The sequence below is a fragment of the Lepeophtheirus salmonis genome, chromosome 11 (genome assembly GCF_016086655.4).
Source record: "Lepeophtheirus salmonis chromosome 11, UVic_Lsal_1.4, whole genome shotgun sequence".
Taxonomy (NCBI): Eukaryota; Metazoa; Arthropoda; class Copepoda; order Siphonostomatoida; family Caligidae; genus Lepeophtheirus; species Lepeophtheirus salmonis.
In genome coordinates this window covers 18,769,711-18,791,978 of record NC_052141.2, presented here as the reverse complement: position 1 = coordinate 18,791,978, position 22,268 = coordinate 18,769,711, and the positions used below count along the sequence as shown (strand labels likewise).

The 22,268-nt window shown below is 30.9% G+C and overlaps 2 protein-coding genes, 2 long non-coding RNA genes and 1 pseudogene across 5 annotated transcripts; 2 read left to right on the top strand and 3 right to left on the bottom strand.

The window, feature by feature from the left end:
* Positions 1 to 171: 171 nt before the first annotated feature.
* Positions 172 to 4,358, bottom strand: LOC121126177 (leukocyte elastase inhibitor-like; annotated as a pseudogene).
* Positions 4,359 to 6,661: 2,303 nt separating this feature from the next.
* LOC121126008 (leukocyte elastase inhibitor) lies at positions 6,662 to 8,276 on the bottom strand. Its single transcript, XM_040721287.2, has one exon. The coding sequence runs from the start codon at positions 7,948 to 7,950 to the stop codon at positions 6,799 to 6,801; it is 1,152 nt and encodes a 383-aa protein (XP_040577221.1). The 5' UTR covers positions 7,951 to 8,276; the 3' UTR covers positions 6,662 to 6,798.
* A 2,914-nt stretch (positions 8,277 to 11,190) lies between these two features.
* On the bottom strand, positions 11,191 to 14,004 carry LOC121125990 (protein SERAC1). 2 transcript variants are annotated; one of them, XM_071891608.1, is made up of 4 exons: positions 13,839 to 14,004; positions 13,459 to 13,532; positions 12,155 to 13,375; positions 11,191 to 12,099 (listed from the first exon to the last, which is right to left on the bottom strand). In XM_071891608.1, the coding sequence occupies exons 3-4, from the start codon at positions 13,368 to 13,370 to the stop codon at positions 11,456 to 11,458; spliced, it is 1,860 nt and encodes a 619-aa protein (XP_071747709.1). In that variant the 5' UTR covers positions 13,371 to 13,375; positions 13,459 to 13,532; positions 13,839 to 14,004; the 3' UTR covers positions 11,191 to 11,455. The 2 variants fall into 2 exon arrangements, with proteins under 2 accessions (XP_071747709.1, XP_040577200.1); XM_040721266.2 differs by having other exon boundaries at positions 13,679 to 13,925.
* On the top strand, positions 13,956 to 16,743 carry LOC121125991 (uncharacterized). The gene is made up of 3 exons (XR_005866789.2): positions 13,956 to 14,054; positions 14,131 to 14,249; positions 16,127 to 16,743. It is a non-coding gene; the product is annotated as an uncharacterized lncRNA (long non-coding RNA).
* A 1,884-nt stretch (positions 16,744 to 18,627) lies between these two features.
* On the top strand, positions 18,628 to 21,345 carry LOC139906541 (uncharacterized). The gene is made up of 2 exons (XR_011782150.1): positions 18,628 to 18,744; positions 20,082 to 21,345. It is a non-coding gene; the product is annotated as an uncharacterized lncRNA (long non-coding RNA).
* The last annotated feature ends 923 nt before the right edge of the window (positions 21,346 to 22,268 follow it).

The window sequence follows — 22,268 nt, the reverse complement described above, 5'->3', positions numbered from 1 at the left end:
TAAGGGGGGGGGGGTATTCCTTATTAAAGCTACTTATTTGTTGAAATTAAAAACAAACCTATGCAGGAGCCCTTTTTTTGTAAGATAAATTTAACTTTCATCGATATAGCTGTTCTCCATTTTTCAGTGATGTCAATATTTTCAATATTTATTCAATAGGAAATGAGATAATCTCTGCGTAAATTATATATTTTGTTAAAACAAATTGCACAAATATTGTCAGGTGATAGATGATATTTTATAAAAAGATTTACAAAAAAACAAAGCAAAAACTATTCATAGTAATAATGGACATTTCATGGTGGAATCATTATCCAGAAAATGATTTTAGATGCATCTGTTTCTGCAGATGAAGAAAATTTGAAGTTTGTTAAAAATACCAGAGGGATCATAGTCTACGGAACTCTGCGTCAATGCTCTGATCTTACAACTCTTAATGCAACATCAAAATTTATATTATTTTCTTCAACTGAGGTTCGTGAAATTGCTTCCAGCAAATTGTCCATTAAAAATTTATCGAATGAACAAAACAACAGACTCAGGGATACTAACATCTAAGAATTCTTTGTTTTGGTGAAGCAGAGTCCACTTTTAAATTGGGATTTGATTTAACTTTGTCCCTGAAAAATCCTCTAATCCTGGAAATGGAGAATGCCATCCTGTTAACACAAATCATATCAAAATTTGTGAACTTAATTCATATAATATATATAAAACTGATTTATACTCCATAGGAGGTTCAAGGTGAACAGTTTTCTTAATTTGAAAAAAAAATGTATCCTAAATGACCTATTTAGAGAAAGTGGTTATCCAAATACTATTAAGTATACTGATTGTCTTAAAGAATCATGAAATTATGTTTAAGTTTATAATGAAAAATAAGGCCCACCATTACTTAATAGCCAATTCATACAGTATTCGACTTTTTTAATATATACATATTTGTTATAATTTTATTTTTATTTATTTTATTACTAAAATGTTTTTTGTTTTTTTTAATTGCTACTTTTTAAATATATCTATGTATAGCCAAATTTATATAAAGTTGGTCTTCTTATATAATGTTAATATTTCCTAACAATAACAACTTGTTTATTTAGTTTATTTATAAATTTAGTTAGTCACAGTAATGTTAATTAAAGTATAGTAATTTCTGCATTAAGAATTTAAATATTTAATAGATAAATAAACTGAACAAAAATAATGTATTGGATTGTTTCATAAACATAATGGATTTACGACTCTTGCAGAAAATAAAATGAACCCAGTTGAATGATCCTTTATCATAAATGCGAAAGGATGATCCACAACAACTGGCTCCGTTATTATTAAACAACAGGGAGCTATTAGCATTGCAGTGACAGCAGCCTGCCTCGCTCCCTTCTTCATTAACCTCAATCATTGTTTTTTGAATAACTTTAGAGACATATATATCTCCTGGAGCACCAGCTACTCCTGATAAGTCACACGTCCGGTTATATAAGTCGCTTACTCCTTGTAACTCAAGACCTGCCTTGATATCATGAGTTGATTCAATCTTGAATTTTGGTAAATGTAAAGGCTTCTCATCCTTGCGTATAATTTTATCAAGTATGGAAGGATCAAATGCATCCGAAGATAACTTTGCCTCGCCTTCTGGGAGTCGGAATCATTCTTTGGGGAGAAGGATATACATGGTCATTCATTCACCTTGATATGGTACATTTCAAATCTTCAACATATTCAGATGCAAATTCCATTTCTTTAAGCATGGTTGGAGATACAAGGAATAGTTTGTTTGACGTTAGAGTTGAGTTAAACTTTTGTAACCAGTTTCCTTTGAAATATATAGCATTGACTAAAACACTTACAATATATGGACAGTCTATGGATCAATTGAACCTTTAGCAAATATGTCCATGATTTTGTCATGTGTTTTGTTTGATATCCATTTGTTCAATTTGTTTATAGCTGCATCCGTGTCCATGAAGTTTGTGGCTTCAAATTCAGACAAAGAGTACTTCTTGAAGTCATGTAAGAATTACTGATTGAGGTTCACTTGAGTTGAAGGGAAAATACCATTAGCAATTTCGAGCTTGATGTTCTCATCAGATTTTGTAACTGAAGATATGACTGAATAAGTAGTTTTTAAAACTTGATCATCATCTGGTAAATTAAGAACTTCTTTCAACTCCTTCAGAGTGTTCCCTTTGGCTCCCATATTCGCCATGGACAAAATACTTGGCACTATAGCTCGAAAAGATTGCATTTTCTTCAGGATTAATCCATACTTATTGGATCCTTTAGCAATGAAGCTAACTTATTTTGTGGCACTTGGTTGACACATTATAGTTTATTTTATCAAGTACTAACGGTTTTAAAACTGAGACTGAGTACTATTTGGCATTTGTAATTGTATATTAGAGAAGAGATATTTATTACATCTATATCTATTTATTACATGAGTCGTGAGTCATGACTCATGTAGTGCTTATCACTATGGCAGTCTTTATTTATGACTGAAGACTGCAGTGCGTCCAGTTCACTCTGAGTCCGGCCCAGTTCAGTCCTGCATATCATTCCTAAAACTTATACAGCTCGGTCGTTGATGACGTCAATCAGCTTTGTTTTTTAAGCAGTTCTAGTACTGACAATCCTTATGACCTGTCCCAAGGACCGATAAGACCCGTCCTAAGAATGGACGGTACGTTACCAAATAAATAACGACTCACAAAACACTATTTATTAGTTGTATTCATTAGAAATTATAAGGAGACCAATTAATTTTTTTTAAGAATCAACTAATAGGTTTTTTTGATTAACCAATAATCCTATTTGTACTTTCTTTTCATTAGATATTTAATATTTCTAAGTTTCTTTTTATCGTTTTTGCAAATCTAAGTAAGTAATTATCCATGGAATATCATCAACAACGATCAATACATAAAAATTATTGAGGTTTCGTGATTTAAGGTTTGAAAGTTCCTAAAATAAAGATAAACAAGGTTATATTATATTTACAATTATCATGTGAATTAATAATTATGATATTTAATTAAATGGTGACGTTCCGAAATTTTCAAAGAGGACTGCATGTTAGGAATTGGGATACATATATATATATATGCAAAGAGCTGTCCCTTAAAAACTGTTATATGACTTTATTAAATGGGGATATAGTGCTTATGACATGGATTGTTATTGGACCCAGTTTCACTGCCAAAATTGCTAAAATATCCAGTTTCCAATTCTTAAAAGTAATAAATGTTTTCTGAACCAAATTTGTATGGAAAATTCAAATCTTAAGTCAGAAATACCAAATATGATTTTTTAGATATACGCATTTTTGTATATGTATGTCTAATCTGACGGAAGTAAAAATATCTTTCAGCATTTTCAAGTTCTACAAATGGATCAATTATTGGTTTTGAGAAATTGTAACAGTTCTGTGACAAATTGGACTTTGATTTATTCAGTATCAATTAGCTGCTGGTCACGTGATTGAGTAATATCACGCGTTATAAACATGGATATTTTGCTCAAAAATGAAGTTGTTGTTGCTTCGTAAAAAACAAATCGGAAATATTACACCTGGTATAAACGATTAAATTTTCAAGTAAATAGCTCCTAATTTTTTTATGAACCATCAATTTTAATGAAGGACGTTATTTTTTTCACACGCCAATAAAATTAGGGAGTAGGGCTTATTTATTTTTAATTTTTCTTTACAAGAAATAATATTAATTAGTCTTAAAGAGTTTCAGTACTAAATCATTAAACAAAGTAGCGCATCGAAGGCTATCGTCATTATTAGCGAAAAAAAATATCTTGTTCAAAATTTACTTTTTTTCCCGCTCGAGTTATTATTATTTCAAGCATTTTGGAGAATCATTCCTGTTCTCTCGTGAATTAGTCAAGTCAATGAGTTCCTGTACTTTAGTGATTTTCATATACAGAATGGTTAGTAGGATTCTAATTTGGAAGATATTTAAGATTTGATATCCATTTTTTTTTTTTTTTTTTCCTTACTTCTTCTGTATTTTTGGGGATGGGATATTTAAAAAAAAAACCGTTTCCTTGAAGCTATTGTAAATTTAACTCAGGTCTATTTTTGCACACTCGGACACTACAATGACCCACTATATTGGAGTAATTTGTTTCAAATTTGCTTAATAATAATATATAAATATGAAATATTTAGACTAGATAAATTATATACGTACAATAACTTATTAGAACTACATAGTACGTACAATAAATAAATGAGAGACGTCATAGAACAGCGACATCTTCCGAAAATATTATGAAACATATTGACCATACTATTTCCTCTGGCTAACGGCCCTCGATGTTTTACTTGGTTTAATGCTTTAGTCAGTAATAGAACTGCTTAAAAAAACTGATTGATGTCATCAAGGACCGAACTTTATTAGTTTTAGGACTGAACTGGACGGGACTGCAGTCTTCAGTCCTAAATTGAGGTTGAATCCACAAACTTCAAGGACACGGATGCAGCTATAAACAAATTGAACAAATGGATATCCAACAAAACACATGTCCAAATTATGGACATGTTTGCAGAAGGCTTAATTGATCCAGCCACAGTAAATGCTTAAGTTAATGATGCATATTTCAAAGGAAACTGGTTGGAAAATTTTGATTCAATTGTCACGTCAAGCAAACCATTCTTTGTATCACCAAATAAAACAATTCAAATTAAGACCATGTTTAAAGATATGGAATTTGCATCTGAATATGTCAAGGATTTAAAAATACAGTCTCTTTTCCTATCACCCATAGAGGCAACTGATGTTCCATTGAAGAGAAGAGCACTGACAACATTAAAGTATTTATTAGGAAAGAGTTTTTTATTCCTTTCATGACGACTATGTAGAATTGAATCAAAAGCCTTGCTGAAGTGAACAGCAATTATAGCTCCAAAAATTCCCCTTTTCCGTACAATCTCAATGACACATTGTTAATTTCTTGAAATGTCAGAAATCTTTCTTCCCTTGAGGGAGCCTTTTTGATCCCTTCCTATTTTGGGATTTAAGATTGGTTCCATTTCATTTGCGAGAAATAATTCTGTAGTTCTCATTTAGCATTGTAATCGGTCTCCAATTTTTAATATTCATTGCCACATCTTTTTAGGAATAAGAGCAATTCTGTCTTTAGTAAAATTTCCGTGGACTTTCCCACTTGGCCTAAGTTGAATTATTTTAATTACAATTAATAAATCAAAAATAAATTTATAGCTAATTAAAACTCCTCTTTAACTTTCAAGAGGTGACAAGTGATGAGGTCCAGTAAAGTCTGATACATCACTAATACAAACGTCACAATTAATAGTTAAGTTGGTATGGTAGTTAAAACATTGAATGTTAGGTCGTATGGTTGCTATTTGTTGTATTGGGGGTAAAATACTGAAAGGGAGATGATTCAGGGGGTAGACGACTTGAAGGGGGGGGGGTAAGAGCCCTACATCTGATTAGTAAATCAGTCCTTGTAACCATCCAACAATAGCCTTCCAACACAACATGGAATTTACTTATTTACTTTTAGTAGGATGTAATTTAAAAAGTCAGTAAAAACGCTCTAATTATTGAATATATGTTGAAGTACGTAACTAGTCAATACTTAGTTAGTGAAGGATAACTAAATTATTTTTTTTAAATCAATATCAATTAATTGTTTAACTAAATTTGCATTGGTAGATATAATATCAACATTTTGCCGAGAAACAATCCTTCCAATGGTATACTCGTAGAGCTAACATAAAGAATACTAAATTGGCTTATCTATGTTAAGGACTCTTGTCGAAATGGTATTACGCTTTAGTGCAGGAAAACGAATATAAAAATATAATGGAGAGAATCAACTGGCGAAAGAAAAGAAATTAAAAACACTACCAAATATTATTATTTAATGTGACTTTTTAAACGAAATGATGATATAGGAAGGATATATACATTGATGGATCAATCAAAACTTAAGAACTTCTAAATAATACATAACAAGATAAAATGGAATTAATCATTCCGAGATCCTGTTGTGAAGGTGAAATCATTAAGTTGTCAATCAATTCCAAAGTCATGTTTTGCAAAAGTGTAATTAATAGAGTTGATAATTTGATGTGGGGAATTCCATTATCTTGTTTGTCAATTGATGTATATTCACATCGATGACATTATTATATGTTGAATAAAAGTATTTCTTTTGGATCAATATAGTAAAGTTTATATTAAAAAGTAAGACCCTCCATTATTTTATAGTTAATTCATTCAGTATTTGATAGATTTTTATTTTTATTTATTTTGTTAATACAATGTTAATCCCACCTTTTAAATGCATTTTCTTAAGAATATATGTATATTCTTATATGATTATGTTTTTAATAGTTGTCACTCGTAATATTAATATATTATTTCATTCATTTGGTCATAAATACCAGATTTATATAGTGTGGGTCATATTTGTCTGAAGTTAACGTTAATTACTTATGAGTTATATGTGATTAAATCAATGATTTCCCAATTTTTAATTATTTCAACTTCTTACGTATCAAGATAAGATTTAAATTGATAACTATAATTAGTCATATGAATGAATTCAAAATGAAAGTGAGTTCACCCTTTGATGGAAGACTTCTTATCTATTTATAAGATGTCCTAATCATTACAAATAGTTTAATTAGTTTATTTATAAATTTAGTTAGTCACAGTAATTTTAATTAAGGTAATATCAAAGCAATTTAGCATGAAAATATTTATTTGATAAATAAACTGAACTCAAAACATTAATTATGTTGTACTTTTTAAATTAACATAATGGATTTACGACTCTTCCAGAAAATAGAATTAGTCCAGTTGAATTATCCTTGATCATAAATGCAAATGGATGATCCACTACAACTGGCTCCTTTATTATCAAACAACAAGGAACCATTTGCATAGCAGTAGCCGCAGCGGCCTCGCTCCCTTCTTCATTAACCTCAATCATTGCTTTTTGAATAACTTTAGAGACATATATATCTCCGGGAGCACCAGCTACTCCTGATAAGTCACACGTCCGGTTAAATAGGTCGCTTACTCCTTGTAACTCAAGACCTGCTTTGATATCATGAGTTGATTCAATCTTGAATTTGGGTAAATGTAAAGGCTTCTCATCCTTGCGTGTAATTTTATCAAGTATGGAAGGATCAAATGCATCCGAAGATAACTTTGCCTCGACGTCTGGGAGTCCGAATCGTTCTTTGGGGAGAAGAATATACATGGTCATTCGTTCACCTTGATATGGTAGAGCACATATTGTGCATTTCAAATCTTCAACATATTCAGATGCAAATTCCATGTTTTTAAACATGGTTGGAACTTGTACAGTTTTATTTGGTGATACATAGAATGGTTTGTTTGACGTGAGAGTTGAATCAAACTTTTCCAACCAGTTTCCTTTAAAATATATAGCATTGACTAAAATACTTACAGTATATGGATCAATTGAGCCTTCAGCAAACATGTCCATAATTTTGTCATGTGTTTTGTTTGATACCCATTTGTTCAATTTCTTTATAGCTGCATCCGTGTCCATGAAGTTTGTGGCTTCAACTTCAGACAAAAAGTACTTCCTGGAGTCATTTAAGAATTGCTGATTGAGGTCCACTTGAGTTGAAGGGAAAATGCCATTAGCAATTTCGAGCTTGATGTTCTCATCAGATTTTGTAACTGAAGATATGATTGAATAAGCAGTTTTTAAAACTTGATCATCATCTGGTAAATTAAGCACTTCTTTCAACTCCTTCAGAGTGTTCCCTTTGGCTCCCATACTCGCCATGGACAAAACACTTGCCACACTATAGCTCGAAAAGATTGCATTTTCTTCAGGATTAAGCACTTTGTTGAATAAGTCGAATCCAAACTTGACGGATCCTTTAGCAATGATGCTAACTTCTTTTGTGGCACTTGGTTGAGACATTATAGTTTATTTTATCAAGTACTAACGATTTTAAAACTGAGACTGAGTACTACTTGGCATTTGCAATTGTATATATAAGGGAAGAGTTGTTTCATAAAAACTGTTTTATGACTATTTATTACATGAGTCATGTAGTGCTTATCAGAAGTATAGTATTCATCAGAAATTACAAGGGGACCTATGAAATATTTCTGTATGAATCAACTAATATATTTGTTTTATCTACAAAAAATTAGTTTTGTACGCATTTTTTAATAAGGTATATAATACTAATAAGTTTCTTTTTATCGTTGTTTTTTCAAATCTAAGTAAGTAAATTATTGCGTAGGATATAAACAAAAATCAATATTGAATTATTTTTTGAGGTTTCGTGATTTAGGGTATAAAAGTTCCTAAAATAAAAATAAACAAGCTTATATTAGTTGAGTTATAGCTAGATGAATGAATAATTATTATTTATAATATGCAATTAAATGATGACATTTTTAAATTTTCAAAGACGACTGTGTATTAGGAATTAGGATACAAGAAGTTGGAAATGACTAATAACGATATCAAACATTTTGAAATAATGCCAATGATAATGGTTGTAAATATTTATTTATATTTTTATTTATTTGAAGGAGCCAGGTGTTCTCTATGCGTTATATAGTCCCAGTCTTTATGATAACTGCTTGTCATAAGCTACACACATATGGAAAACTGACATATAAAGTAATTATGGCTTCGTTTCATATGATATAGCTTTGATACTAAAGGTGTAAAAATATATTTGTACCTTGTGTAGGATTAATTTCAAGTGGTGAATAAAGATGTTCAAAAAGCAATCATAAAAAAGGCCCTGATGTTTTTTAGTCGTTACCTGATTAAGAGAGAGTTCTCCATGCCTTAACATAGGTTTATTTACCAAAGCTGTCATCATTATTCCTTTTCATACACATTATGCTATCGCCTATCACTAAGTTAATAGAGTCCAAAAGTAAACTAGTGTTGTAACTAGTTTAAAGAATAAATTTTGCGGAAGGATATCTTACCATAGACGAGACTACAGGTAGATCCAGACATTACTTATTAGTAAAGACTCGGACTTGACATGAACATTAAAAATTTTACATCATAAATAATAATTTAAGAATATATTTAGGTTAACTTCTGGCTTTATGTTCAACTTTTTAGGATGAATTCAAATACTCAATAGTGTTTACAATATTCTAGAACCTTCACTTGAATTATGATACTTTGTTTAACCTTGATATTATGGCCTTTCAATTAGAATCTGTTTAATATTATTTTCTTTTAAGTATGATAGGTCATTTTTACGAGATTTAAGTATAATTTGCGGTTTCAATTTTTATTTTTTTTTCCAACATTGTTGTTGTCACATGAAAATTTTCTTTTTGTTACAGCGGCTACCAACCTTTCTGGTCCCGTCGCCCCTTGATAACATTCACCAAGTTGCGATGACTTCAAAGTCACTTTACTTTACCTTAACATCATCAATGAAATGTAAATTGTCATATATAGACAAATATTACATGATTAATGCAATTTTATTATACTTGATAAAATTCTTAGACAAAAGAAAGTTAAGAAATATAAACAAAAAACTTTGCCTAGTATTTGTTAGTTAATTTTTTGCGAACAGGAACTCCATCGTTAGTTAAGAATTTGAATGTGATGTAGCTTCGACTTTATATTTTATAAGACAATTTTGGTGTTTACACCTTTTTGTATACATATTTGATTTTCCAATCAATTGGATCTATACTTTTAAAAACTTTGTATATGTTCCTAATTTGTTTTTTTAAGGCATATAATAGGGTCGTTCCACGTTAAATTCATTTCAAAATTTACACCAAGGAGTTTAGATTTTCTTCATTTTTACATATTTTTTATCTCTTATTATAACAACTCCACTGCTAAAATTTGAAATCATTACGATGATACGTTCCCGAGTTATTGACGTTTTCGTTAAGGTCATTCCCCAAATAAGGATCCAAAAACTAATTTAGGCAATATTTGGAGAAGTACTCGTAGAAAAATAAAAATTGCCATGTGGGGTCAGTTTTTGATGTAAAATAAAAAATAAACACACACACACACACACACACATTAGAACACCCATGAATGAAGGCATTACCTGAAAAAATTACTATTTCTGTTTTCAGTGACTGCACTCTCCATTGCGGTCCATATCTCAAAACACCCCTATTTTTTTTTTTGATAAATTTTATTTCTATATTCTCAAAACTAACTATACAGAAAGTTTGGTGTTAAATTCAATACACCATAAATAAAAAAAAGTAGTTTAAAAGTTCTCAAAGAAGAGGTTGTTGAACATTACACGCATTTAACCAGGCTTGTAAGTGTTCCGCTATTTTGGGGTTTCATTTTTTCGTTCAGCGTTCATTCATTATTTCCGTTTCTGTTCTGCGTTCCAATCATAAGGCAGTACCATATTCACTGTACGACAGTAAATCGTGACTACTTTGATAGTGTCAAGGCGAACTCATTTGAGAACTAAGTTTCAAAAAATTTTAACACAATAATTCGGTGAGTATTAGCGTTCAAATGAGCTACAATTGACTAAAATCGGTTTATTCATTGTCGAAATGGAGCCCAAAATACGAAGTATCGCCGATTTGATTCGCGCCTAGCACAGTAATAAGTCAAGAAAAACTGTACCGTTGACTATTCGAGAATGCACTAGTATGTACGATCTTATGTTAATGTACGTTTAAATTCAAAAATTCTATTGACTCAGAAAAAAATACTTAGAATTGTAACAAGATAATATAAATTCAAAATAGAATAATTATTTGGGGAAAAGTGGATTCTGCATTGGAGTTACTGTCATCTTCATGGAAATTGAGACAATATATAAAATTGTATTGCTTAGGGAATAAACTAAATGATCAATTTGAAATTATTTTGGTATTTAGATAAGTCATTTGTGATAGCATTGACTAAAATGGTTTTTGAATTCATTATTCTAATTCTAGTTATTGATATAAATCTTAGGTTGGTATTGAAACATAAGAAATTGAAATAATTAAAAAATGAGGAATCATTCAATAAATCACATGTAAGTAAAGTAACTTCAGGAACTGCAACATACAAATATGATCAACGCTTTATAAATTCGGCTATTATGACCAAATTTATGAAAGATCATCATAATATTACGAGTGACAATGATTAAAAACATAATCCCAAAGTAGAAAATGAAATCATGATTCGTATAAGAAACATAGATATACATATATTCTTAAAAAGATGCATTAAAAAAAGCAATAAACATTTTAGTAACAAAATAAATAAAAATAAAATTCTAACTAATATAAATTTCAAATACTGAATGAATTAACTATGAAATAATGGGGGCCTTATTTTTCTTAGTAAACTTGAATATATATAATTTCCTGACTGTTCAAGACAATCAGTCTGTAAAATAGGAAAATTTCTTTCTCTAAATAGGTCTTTTAGGATACATTTTGTTCTTTAATTAAGAGAACTGTTCATCTTGAACCTCCCATAGAGTAGACATCAGTTTTCTATATAGTATTGACTTTTGTGAATCAGGTTTACAAATATTCATATGATTGGTTTTGACAGGATAAAATTCTCCAATTCCAGGATTAGATGATTTTTCAGGGACAAAGGTTAAATCAAATCCCAGATAAGAGGTCGACTCTACTTCACCAAAGCTAACAATTTTTGGAGGTTTGTATCCCTGAGACTGTTGTTTTGTCCATTCGATAAAGTTTGAATGTATATTTGCAAGTACAGGAGAGCCGGCAGCAAGTTCACGAACCTCAGTTGAGGGAAAGAATATAAATTTTGAAGTTGCATTGAGAGTTGCAACATCAGAGCCTTGATGCGGAGTTCCGTAGAATATGATCCCTCTGGTATTTTTAACAAAGTTCAAATCCTCTTCGTCTGCAGAAGCAGATGCGTTAAGAATCATTTTCTTGATTATGATTCCACCCATGGAATGGCCCACGAAGATAACACGCTTTCCATTTTGTCCAACACCGCATTCCTTTAATTTCTTTAATATGTCATTACTCCTTTCTTCAAGAGAAGATGAAAATGACTCATTTGGACAAGGTCCTCCCCACTGACTTAAATAAGTATCGAAGTCGATTCCTAAAAAAAATTAAATTAAAAATATTGCAAAATGAGAATTTGTTTGCGAGTATACCAAGTATTCTAACTTCAGAGTCAATGTCATTCGTAATCCAATCTCTTGGCCAACAGTAGGAATAATCTTTTTCACTTATGAGATCTGTGGAACCCCACCCCCTCTCGTTTTTCGGATCTCCTTGTCTCCAGGAAAAGAAAACTCCTCCAAGAAGGCCATGTATGAAGACAACATCCACATTTGCATCAATGTTTCGCTCATGAGGTAACATAAGATACACCCCAGGCTCATATTTGTGTTTAAGATATTTTTGATCCATGTTGCAGAGTGCTTTTGTTGCAGGTAAATTGATGAGAAGATTAGGATCCTGTTTCCATTTGGCTAGGATCCCAACCCAACCAGAGGTAAAGAGTATTTTATGAAATTTTGGGTGTAAGCTCATATTTGCAATAATCTTTCCGATCAAACATTTCACCTTGGGTCTATCAGGATATTCCTTAAGAAGTCGTTGAAATAAAGGTAGGACCAGAGTTTTTTCTAAAAGGATCTGACAATGCGATTGCAAAGTGGAATGAGATAATAAGGCCTGTAGACAATATTCAATCAGCATTTCCTCTGTATAGCGTTTACGAGGAATAGCATATATATGATGGGATTCTCGATGAAATTCGTAGCTAAGATCTGAATCTGTTACATGGTCATCATCTGATTGAGGAACATATTTTTGGAGAGCCTCCTTTGTGAACTGATCAATACAAGGATGAATCCTATCATCTCCATTCTTTCCTTCAGGTAAAACAGATAAAACATCACTAAAAAGTCGTTGAGAAGTTGAGTTTTTCACTTCGGATGGCAAAGGAGGTGGACCCAAAAAGAATCTTGGATCTGCATCTTGACATCTAGCTAAGCCAACAGCAGTTTCCATACATACAGCCTGAGCAATTTGAGCATACACACCAGGGCTTAAATTCTTTATTTTAGCCAATTCCTTCACAGCCTTGGCATGAAGTGGACCCATTGAATTTGATTCTCTTAGTAGCTTCCAATGTGGCTTTTTAAATCGACCCAATGTCTCAATTCGAAGATCATCCGGGGGTTTTAAGTATTCAGAGTCGTTGATTTGTGATGTTGTATCGAGGCTAAGGTAATTATACACTTGCCATGTTAGAAATCCGGAGCTAATTAACACACTAGAGGTGCTTAAAAGTTTATGGTAACGGATAGATTTGATACAAGTGATCCGAGGGATCAGAACTCCGTTCGATGTATTTTTCATATTATCTAAATAAGAGAAAGAATATATTATATTACTGTCATTTAAATCTTGATCCATAATTATTCATATAATTAATAAAACAACTCACTTTTATGTATAGATGGGAGAAACTGAGAAGAATATCTCTTATTACTTTGTTATAACATAATAAATTGACTTCAACTAAAAGAAAAAAAAAACACATATATATATAAATAAACTGCAAGAAAGCAATGAAATAAATTCAAACGTAGGCAATAGTATCTTTTGTTCCACTCTTTAGCTAAAGTATTATGCATTGACAAATTTAAGAAACGTAAATGACCAACCTTGGCTTCACAAACAACACAGACAAAAAAGAACTTGATGGATGAAACTCTCAATAATTACGTTATAAATTATAATAACGGCTTGAGCTGGTCTGACTTGAAAGAATAGCCTTTCATTATTATGATTCGAACAAAATTACTGAATGAATAAATTGCGTACGTCCTTTAGAAATAAAATCACTTCGGTTTTTCCTCAGCTTCAAATAATAATAAATGTTTGTATTTTTTGACGTCAGAATCGTTCGATCACGTGATTTTCTCACACTCCATTTTCTTACCTGCCTTCAGCTAAAAATTCCTACTAACGTCTGTCAATTTCAATCATTGTCTGATAGAGCATTGTAGAGCTTCATTTTTATAAAAGGAATTTATTAAGGTATACAACTTGTATATATACAATATGCTTTAATTTATTATAAATTTTATTTATGAAATAAATTCTTTAATTATAGTATTTATATTACATATAACCTAATATGTGTCTCAATTGTATACGAATATTTCGCAAAAACAAGTTTCAATTGCGATAGTTTAATCTGCACCCTCCGGCCACAACCCTTCATTAAAATTAGTACGTAGTTATTTATTAATAAATATCACTCAGGAATGGGATTCAAATTGGATTTTTTTCCATCTTGTGTCGTTCGAGATGTTAAGATTTAACTCAATGATTCTCTCAAAGATTGAGCGAAATCCCGGATCTCATCATTTATACTGTTATGTATAATTGCATTTTCTCGTGCACAGTTTCTTGAGAAACACGGTAGTCTTAGTCAATGCCTAGTAATCTAGTAGGTATGCATTTGGCAAGGAAGTCAATATATTGTGCAATAATATAAATATAGTAATTAAATGCGAGCATAAGCAGAGATAAGAGTCATTTTAAGGGCATATTATTTGATTCTGATAACTAGTATTTTGATGTAGGCAGTGAATCTGCCTCGAGTGTAATTAACTCTATTTGTTTTAAAATAAATTGTTTGTTTCTTTATATAAATATTTTGACAATTTATATGTCTTGAGATCATAATGTTACAACATAATATTTCCATGCGAATCTAAAACTTTAGCTCATATCTTTTTTAATTATCTTATTTCGTAGAATTTAGTATTAATTAGAGCTGAGAGTGCATCTCAGAAACCCTTTTATTCAAACAAAGTTTTATTTTATTAAAGGGAATATTGTTTTAAAAACATATTTAGTCAAATTACTAAATATTAAAATATATATACTAAGGATCATTTAGCAAGAATGATTCTTCAATCGAAAATAGGGTTTGAACAAACAAAAATTATATATTGCGGAATAAGTTGTTAATGAATATATTTTCTATATGACGCAAAAAATATTTGACTTATTAATAAGTGTTCGTTTGGAACAAGTTTCTACGCAGTTGTCTTTCTTATTTGGAGAATAAATTGTTTGCATTTAATTTGTATAAAAATATGTATGAGGGTGAGGAATTCATATCTGATCTCTTATCATATTACATTTTTGCGCAAAGTGTATATTCCATTTTTATAAATTTGAAGAAAAATAGATCCTTCTATTGAGTAGTGTAGTAATAGGGTCAGATTAGGGATGAAAATCGTGTCTATTTTGGGTATGTTAGAAAACAAACCAAAAATCAGCATGGTAACCATGACAATTTGAAGAATTTTTTGAAGGAAAGCAGCTTAGCTGTCGTAACTTTTCATTAAATTGGCAACAAACAGCTGTTACAAGAGGGAGAAGGGAATAAACAAGAACATCCGCAAAAACTACTGCGATCGATCCTCAACAACTTAACTTATTTGTATCACGTAGGTTTTCATCCAAAAAGAAACAGAAAAAGACTCGAAATTATCTGGTAATTAGCCATATAAGTCAGTCATACCAACTACTAAGGATTGTTTTTGTAATATTAAATTCCTACATCGGGGTTTATTCGATACTGTACAAAAATATTGTTTAGTAATATTCAAGGTTAATGTATTTCTATTAGCCTTGGTAATATTTTATTAAAAGTGTAGATGTACAGTTTTATTTGTATAAGGTGAGTAAAAATTATTCATAGAAATAATAAAATGCCCAATATATAAATTACACAGGGAACAATTAAATGAATAGTGGACGATATCTTCTTTTAGAATTTGCTTTTTTTACTAGAGTGCAAATTGATTTTATAATTAACAAAGGAAAATCCGGAAATTGAAACTTTAAAAGCTCAGAAGTCATAACTGACCATTTTTAAACTACAAAAAAATATTTTTTATTGAAAACTTAATACTTAACTTTATAATGAAACAAACGTAATATGTACAATATACAAATGGCATTAAAGCAATAAAGGATAATAATGATAAATGTAGAAACATCTTCTTCACTTGTATAATTAGACTTTTTTGTATCAACTCAAATTGATGATATTGATTTTAAAAGTAGGCTTACGCGAATTTTTGTTTCAGCCTCGAAAACTACCGACAACTGATAATGTGATTTACACTAGCAAATTTTATCTACCGCCCAAAACGCCTATTTATTGGGTACAAATGATTTAACGAAGAAAAATAGCCTTAACTGTATAAATTTTTGATAAGTGGCATGAAATATCTAGGAAGATAAACTAACTCAATGTTTCTTTGAGAGTGTCTCCCATGTTTTAATCCATTCTGCTAACTTAATCAAGAAATCGATTTGTTCCCGCTCATTTACAGAAATTGGGTTTAACGTATAGAACAAGATCCTTTGATGATAGGGCGAAAAACATGAAGTCTTCATTATATATTATATTAATGTCTTTGGGTAAAAACGGATTATCCAGGTCTTTTTATACCCGTGAAATTTTTTATCTCATCTTGAAATAAACGTTCAATTTGAAAACTAAGACGTTACCTATTTGCTCAGATATCAAAAAATAACAGTACACTTTAAACTACATTGAAATGATAATGTGCCTTTTCTAAAGTATAAACTTTTAGTAGAAATAGATAAAGTTGTCAGGAAAAGTTTGTTTTCTCAAGTTTTATGGAATATCCAGAAATATTGTTCGAACAGCATCAGATTTTAATTTATATCATTTAAGTGGAGTATTTATATTTTGTAGAGTTGAATTTGTATCTATTCTTCCATGAATAAAAGCTGATATAGGGAAATACTTGCTACAGATTCTTGAATATTGATTTGGCTCCTAGTTTTTTCTTCTGATGGAATTGACCCATACTTTACTAAGTTTAGGATTTTTGGGAAACTTATGAAGATAAGTGTCTTAAAACATTGTCAAGAGAAGGGGGAGGGGGAGGACTGCTTCAACCATCGGAATCTTTTTTGGAATTTTGCAAAAAAATAGAGAAGCATTTCATTAAGTTTCATGTGAACTTTTTTGATACAGAACCATATTTGATGGATCTACTCATCAGAATAAGTGTGAAAAGTACTCTAAGGAAGAATATGAAGTAAGAAAAAAAATTTCCCACTCGTACGTTCATTAGACTAAAGTATATTAATATTGTAAGCAAAAGTAGCATAAAAAGAAAAATAGCAAGTAACGTGCGAAAAACTGCTCATTTCATTAGTCAAAAAATAGAGACAAAAATTATATATATTTTTTTGAGGCTCATTATTTAATTTTAAATAATAAAATTTCGAAATGTGAGTGCCTGTGTTCTAGCAATGTCCTAAAATATTGTCAAACAATTCCTCGGAAATTGGATAGGCAACATTTTTTTTTCCAAGTAAAAGAGTTCTTCTTTAACACAACTGTAATGCTATTGGGAGGAAAGTTTTCTTCTTGTGTCAAATCCACAAAGAGTCAATATGAGAACTGTTTGACTGTGGATCAATCAGTTCTATTTCAAGAAAGTATTCGTTTTAAAACAATTAAGTTTAATTTAATCATTACATAGCAATGCATATTATGATTTTTTAAATTCATTATCCCTAGTATATGTAATTATATTGCACTTTAACTCAATGACCTGTTCTTTATAGCCGGGAGTGAAGAAGTAACACGATCTTTTGTAAAATTGAACTCCACACATTCTCCAAGTAGTCTTCATTTAGTATCTTCTATTTGATGAAGAAAGCTTATGATAATTTATAGGGATCCTAACAAACAGTCAATACAAATAACTTATAAGTAATTACAATATATATGGATTGAATATATAGAATTGATGACGATAAGGCTGAAGAGTTAACACAGAATAGCTAATAAGTAATAATTATTAAGCCTTTAAATTAATTCTCCTAATAGATTTGAGGGAAATCTGACAATCTTCTTCGTTCCTCGCCGCTATACTTCACTACGACGTAGAATATCCTCAATGGGTTTGAATGGCTTTTAATAAAATGAAAACCTTGTCAAATTGTAGAATCAAGAATGTAGATTGTTTCTTTTTTTATCCAAAGGAAAATGTAAAAAAAAACAACACATGCAACTACTTATACACTATGACGTCACTATTAAAAGCGTGCTGGAAGTCAAACATCAGTCGAAAACACATAATAGTATAACCTTGGAATAACTTCTTACTTTGTATAATTATAAAAAGTATAAATTATGAAATAGCAATGAGTCATTACGTATCAAGCAAAACGAGGCAATCTACAGCTGGTAACACAAAAATAGGTTATTTTTGTGTTATAGAGGTAACATCGTGGCAATCAAGGTAGCGTATAATATAAGTGTATCGGTTAGCGTCTGCATTCTGATTGGCTAAGCTGAGTGACGTTACATATGTTGTATTAACTCAAAAATTAAAACAATAGTATTAATATAGCAACGTGAATTGAGAATTTATCAAGGTGGTGGATGATTTAACTTTCTTCAATGAAATGGTCTGGTCAAGGTGACTTCTGATCTCGTTCAGATCTTCCACGGAATTACCGTATACTTCTACATATAAGAACTAAGGAATTCCATAAAAAGAGAGAATAATCGATTGAGATACCCAGTGAAGAGCAGGGAGAGTTCTCATCCTCCACCCACAGCTCCTCCTTTGAAATTATTGTAAGTCAACTCTGCTTTCTTTCCTATTCTGAGGAAGTGGAATCAAAGTCTCAATTCAGCTCGTAATCTAGATAGGTGGGTGCAACTAACAAAACTTTCAAGCTCATAGGGAGATGATTTCCCAAATTCATTTATTTATAGTGGGTCGGGTTAAAACATAGAAAAAAAGCATTGGACAATCATATCCCAAAATTTTAATGGGACCTAACTGAATTCAGTTTTGATTCCTCCCCCCACGTTTATTTTTGTTAAACAAGTAGGATCCTATAATAATTAAATATATCATATTAGAATCCACTTATCAATCGCGGTAAAAATAATACCATCACACATACTTACTTCTATTGTAATAATATACACTAGCAAGAAAATAATTATGTAAAATAAAAAATTTAGTTAAATAGAAAAATTAATGATACAATTAAAAAAAAAAAAAAAAAGCCGAAGGCATTGATGAAATTTAATTTCATATGGTTTAGATTCCTAAATCAATGTGGCATCACAATGCAATTCAATGTTGTCATTCCAGGGTGAAACACTATTGTTCAATTGCTTATGTTAAGACGCGTCAAATGTTCTAGAAGGTCACTTCTATTCCTGTGTTCATATAGCAAGCTTATTGTACTCCTTATTAAGTTTAAAAACTCTTCAATGTTCAATGAGATACGTTGATTCTTTAGTTGTCGACCTGAAAATGTTTAAATTACACACATCAAAAGTCTAAATCCTTATATTAAGTGTAAGATGATGTTCAAATGATGCGGAGGTCCAACTCATGTAGCACTTCAGAATGATTACCAAGAGGGTGTATACTTGATGGCAATCGACATATACAATGTATGATTGCTCATAAAAACAAAATGGGTTCTACAATACATGCAAAAATACAAATAAAGGAAAAAGGCGGGGGGTGAAAGACTAGCAAAATCGAAAAACATGCTCAGTTAATATCAATCATTAATATCAAAAATAATTATTTATTTAGTTATTTATTCAGCCCAATATGCTAAATTAATTATGATTACTCTACTTATGTACCATAGTCCATATATCATTGCTTTGGCTAAATAAGAGAACGAAAAAAACAAACATGTATCACAACTGATTGAAAGATGTGTCTAGTCTATTTTAAAGAAAACACAAAGCAGCATAAAGCTATTGGGTTCATTGAACAAGGCAGATTTGATTAAGAAGGTTAATCAAAGTTAAACCCATCACCAGTAAGGGACTGCCGTTTAGGAATTAAATTCCATAAATTCAGTTGAAGAAAGGCTAGAAATAAATCTAGTCAGAATGAAAATACTGAATTAAATATAATGCTTATCAAATTAGAGAGTAAACCAAAAGAAAAACAATCAAAAGGACGATAATTTTTCATCTCAATTAATATCCACAGATCTATTTAATTCTAGCCCGATGTCACACAAGAGAAAACAACATAGTTCATCGCAATACCCGTATGGACCATCAAAGGAAAAATGTACTTATTCAAATGTTGTAATATAAACTTATTATGTTTATAATATAGACAACTAGGTAAAAGCAAAATATCATTTACTAAGTCCAAAAACCAAAACTTATTTAAGAGGGGTTAAACCCTGTCTAAGCAGTCTGGTCTTTGACGTTCCGCTGCCCAAACCTTAAATGAGTCACTCATGACACTGACTACCATGATATCAAATTCCCTTTTAAGCATGACGAAAGTTGCTCTTTCGATTTGGTTAGTAGGATTCCATTCCAATTCATGACAATCCCTCCTACTTCGCGTCGGGACTCCTTCTTTAAACAGCCAAATTGTTTGTCACTATATTGGAATATAACTTTTGCAAAGATCAAGGATCTCAACACGAATATATAAATTATTAAATTTTTCCTAAACTAAATAATTCTAAGTTGTTTTACTGAAAACAATAGTTAAAATGTTGCAATATAATAATACGATTGTTTTAGTGTTGATTGAAAAAATAATAACGTGTAAATGATATTCTTCAATATTTACAATCTCTTTTTATGAGTTGTTGAAATTTAGAGTTACAAGGCAACAAATAGTAATAGTTGTCTATCGTATTATATTCATAAAAGTAGATAATGCTCACCTATTTTTTTATTTTTCAGACCTACAAGGGTATAGTATGAAAATAAAATGTAATTCTCCCTTTATATAGTGCCAGACCCAGTTTTACATTTTGAGTTGGATTCCTGGTAATCTTAGAGCGAAATACAAGTACGGGCTAGCGTTTTCCAGATATACGTGACGTTCTTAAAATGGGATGCTTACTTCTGTACAATTATAAAAGTCGTGAGCCACACACCTTTATAAAACAGTACCTTCGTGCCAATTCTACAAGGACTTACAATTATAACTCCGCAACAAATCTTCAAAATCTTTATGAGCATACACCAGGGGTCACTAAACTAAGGCCCGTTGGCCAGATCCGGTCCCAACGTGAGTTCATCTGGCTAGTCGACAGTACTGATAAAATGCATGGAACACTTAACTTTGTGATAAAATTTAAATTTAAATATTATTTTTAGAATACTAAAAGATCCTGATGGCTAGTTACATTGAATTTACTATGGTTTTCAGTATATTTTATGTTCATTATTTTGTAAATAACTAGAGAGTATTTGTGCTATTCCATCCATTCCAACAAATATATATTCATTGTAAATGCAGCACCTGTAGGAGTAACATTGATTTTTTCCATGTTCGTTTGGGTATCCCACAATTTAGGCATCTATCCCTTACTTTCATTTTTGAGTCCTGTTTACTTCACCCTTCATTATGTCTACTAAAAAGTTAAGGGGATAACAAGAGTAACGTTTTCAATGAAGAGTAGTGGGTAACGTATTTCTTTGTGGAAACAAAAGGACAAGAAAGGTAGTTGCGTAATATTTAGCGAAAGTGTTGCAGTTTTGAAAGAGTACAATCTTCGGCATCACTGTGAAACAAATCATGTATCTGGATATTTAAAGTTTTCTGGAAAATTTCGCTCTTAAAAATATGAGTTCATGAAATGTGGACAAGTTACAAAACAGAATGATTATGCGGCCCGCTCTCGTCCTTCTTTAAGTTATCGGGCTCGTAGTGAAAAAGTTTGGTGACCTTTTGTATACACTAATGTTCAATCAGGTTTTGAATGTAGAAAAAAGGAATATCTCTCATCAGGAATTCAATATTAATGACAACTACTCAGAATAAGAAAATTTGCTCTTGCTTTGAAGACTCAGAGGCTTAACATCCTTAAGAGATTCTTAAATATTTTGCGTATTTCAATGTACCACTTCGACACCAAGACAAGCATTGAGCTCTGCATAATGTGTGTTGTGACATAGAGATTATAGTCTCATGGGCAAAATGTTAAACTTAATTTTAGTCATAAGAAACAATTAACATTTTCGAGGTTTAATATGGCTGCCAAATCGCTTCTCAGCTGTAATGAGTCTATTTTTGAAGACTTTCTTGATGCAACGACAGAAATATTGACTATTATAATCTTTTAGATCCAGGAGTTTTGAATTTGGGCCACATTATCACTATTGTACAAAACAAATAAATTAAGACAGTTCGAACAAACAAACAGATATGTTTTAATTTT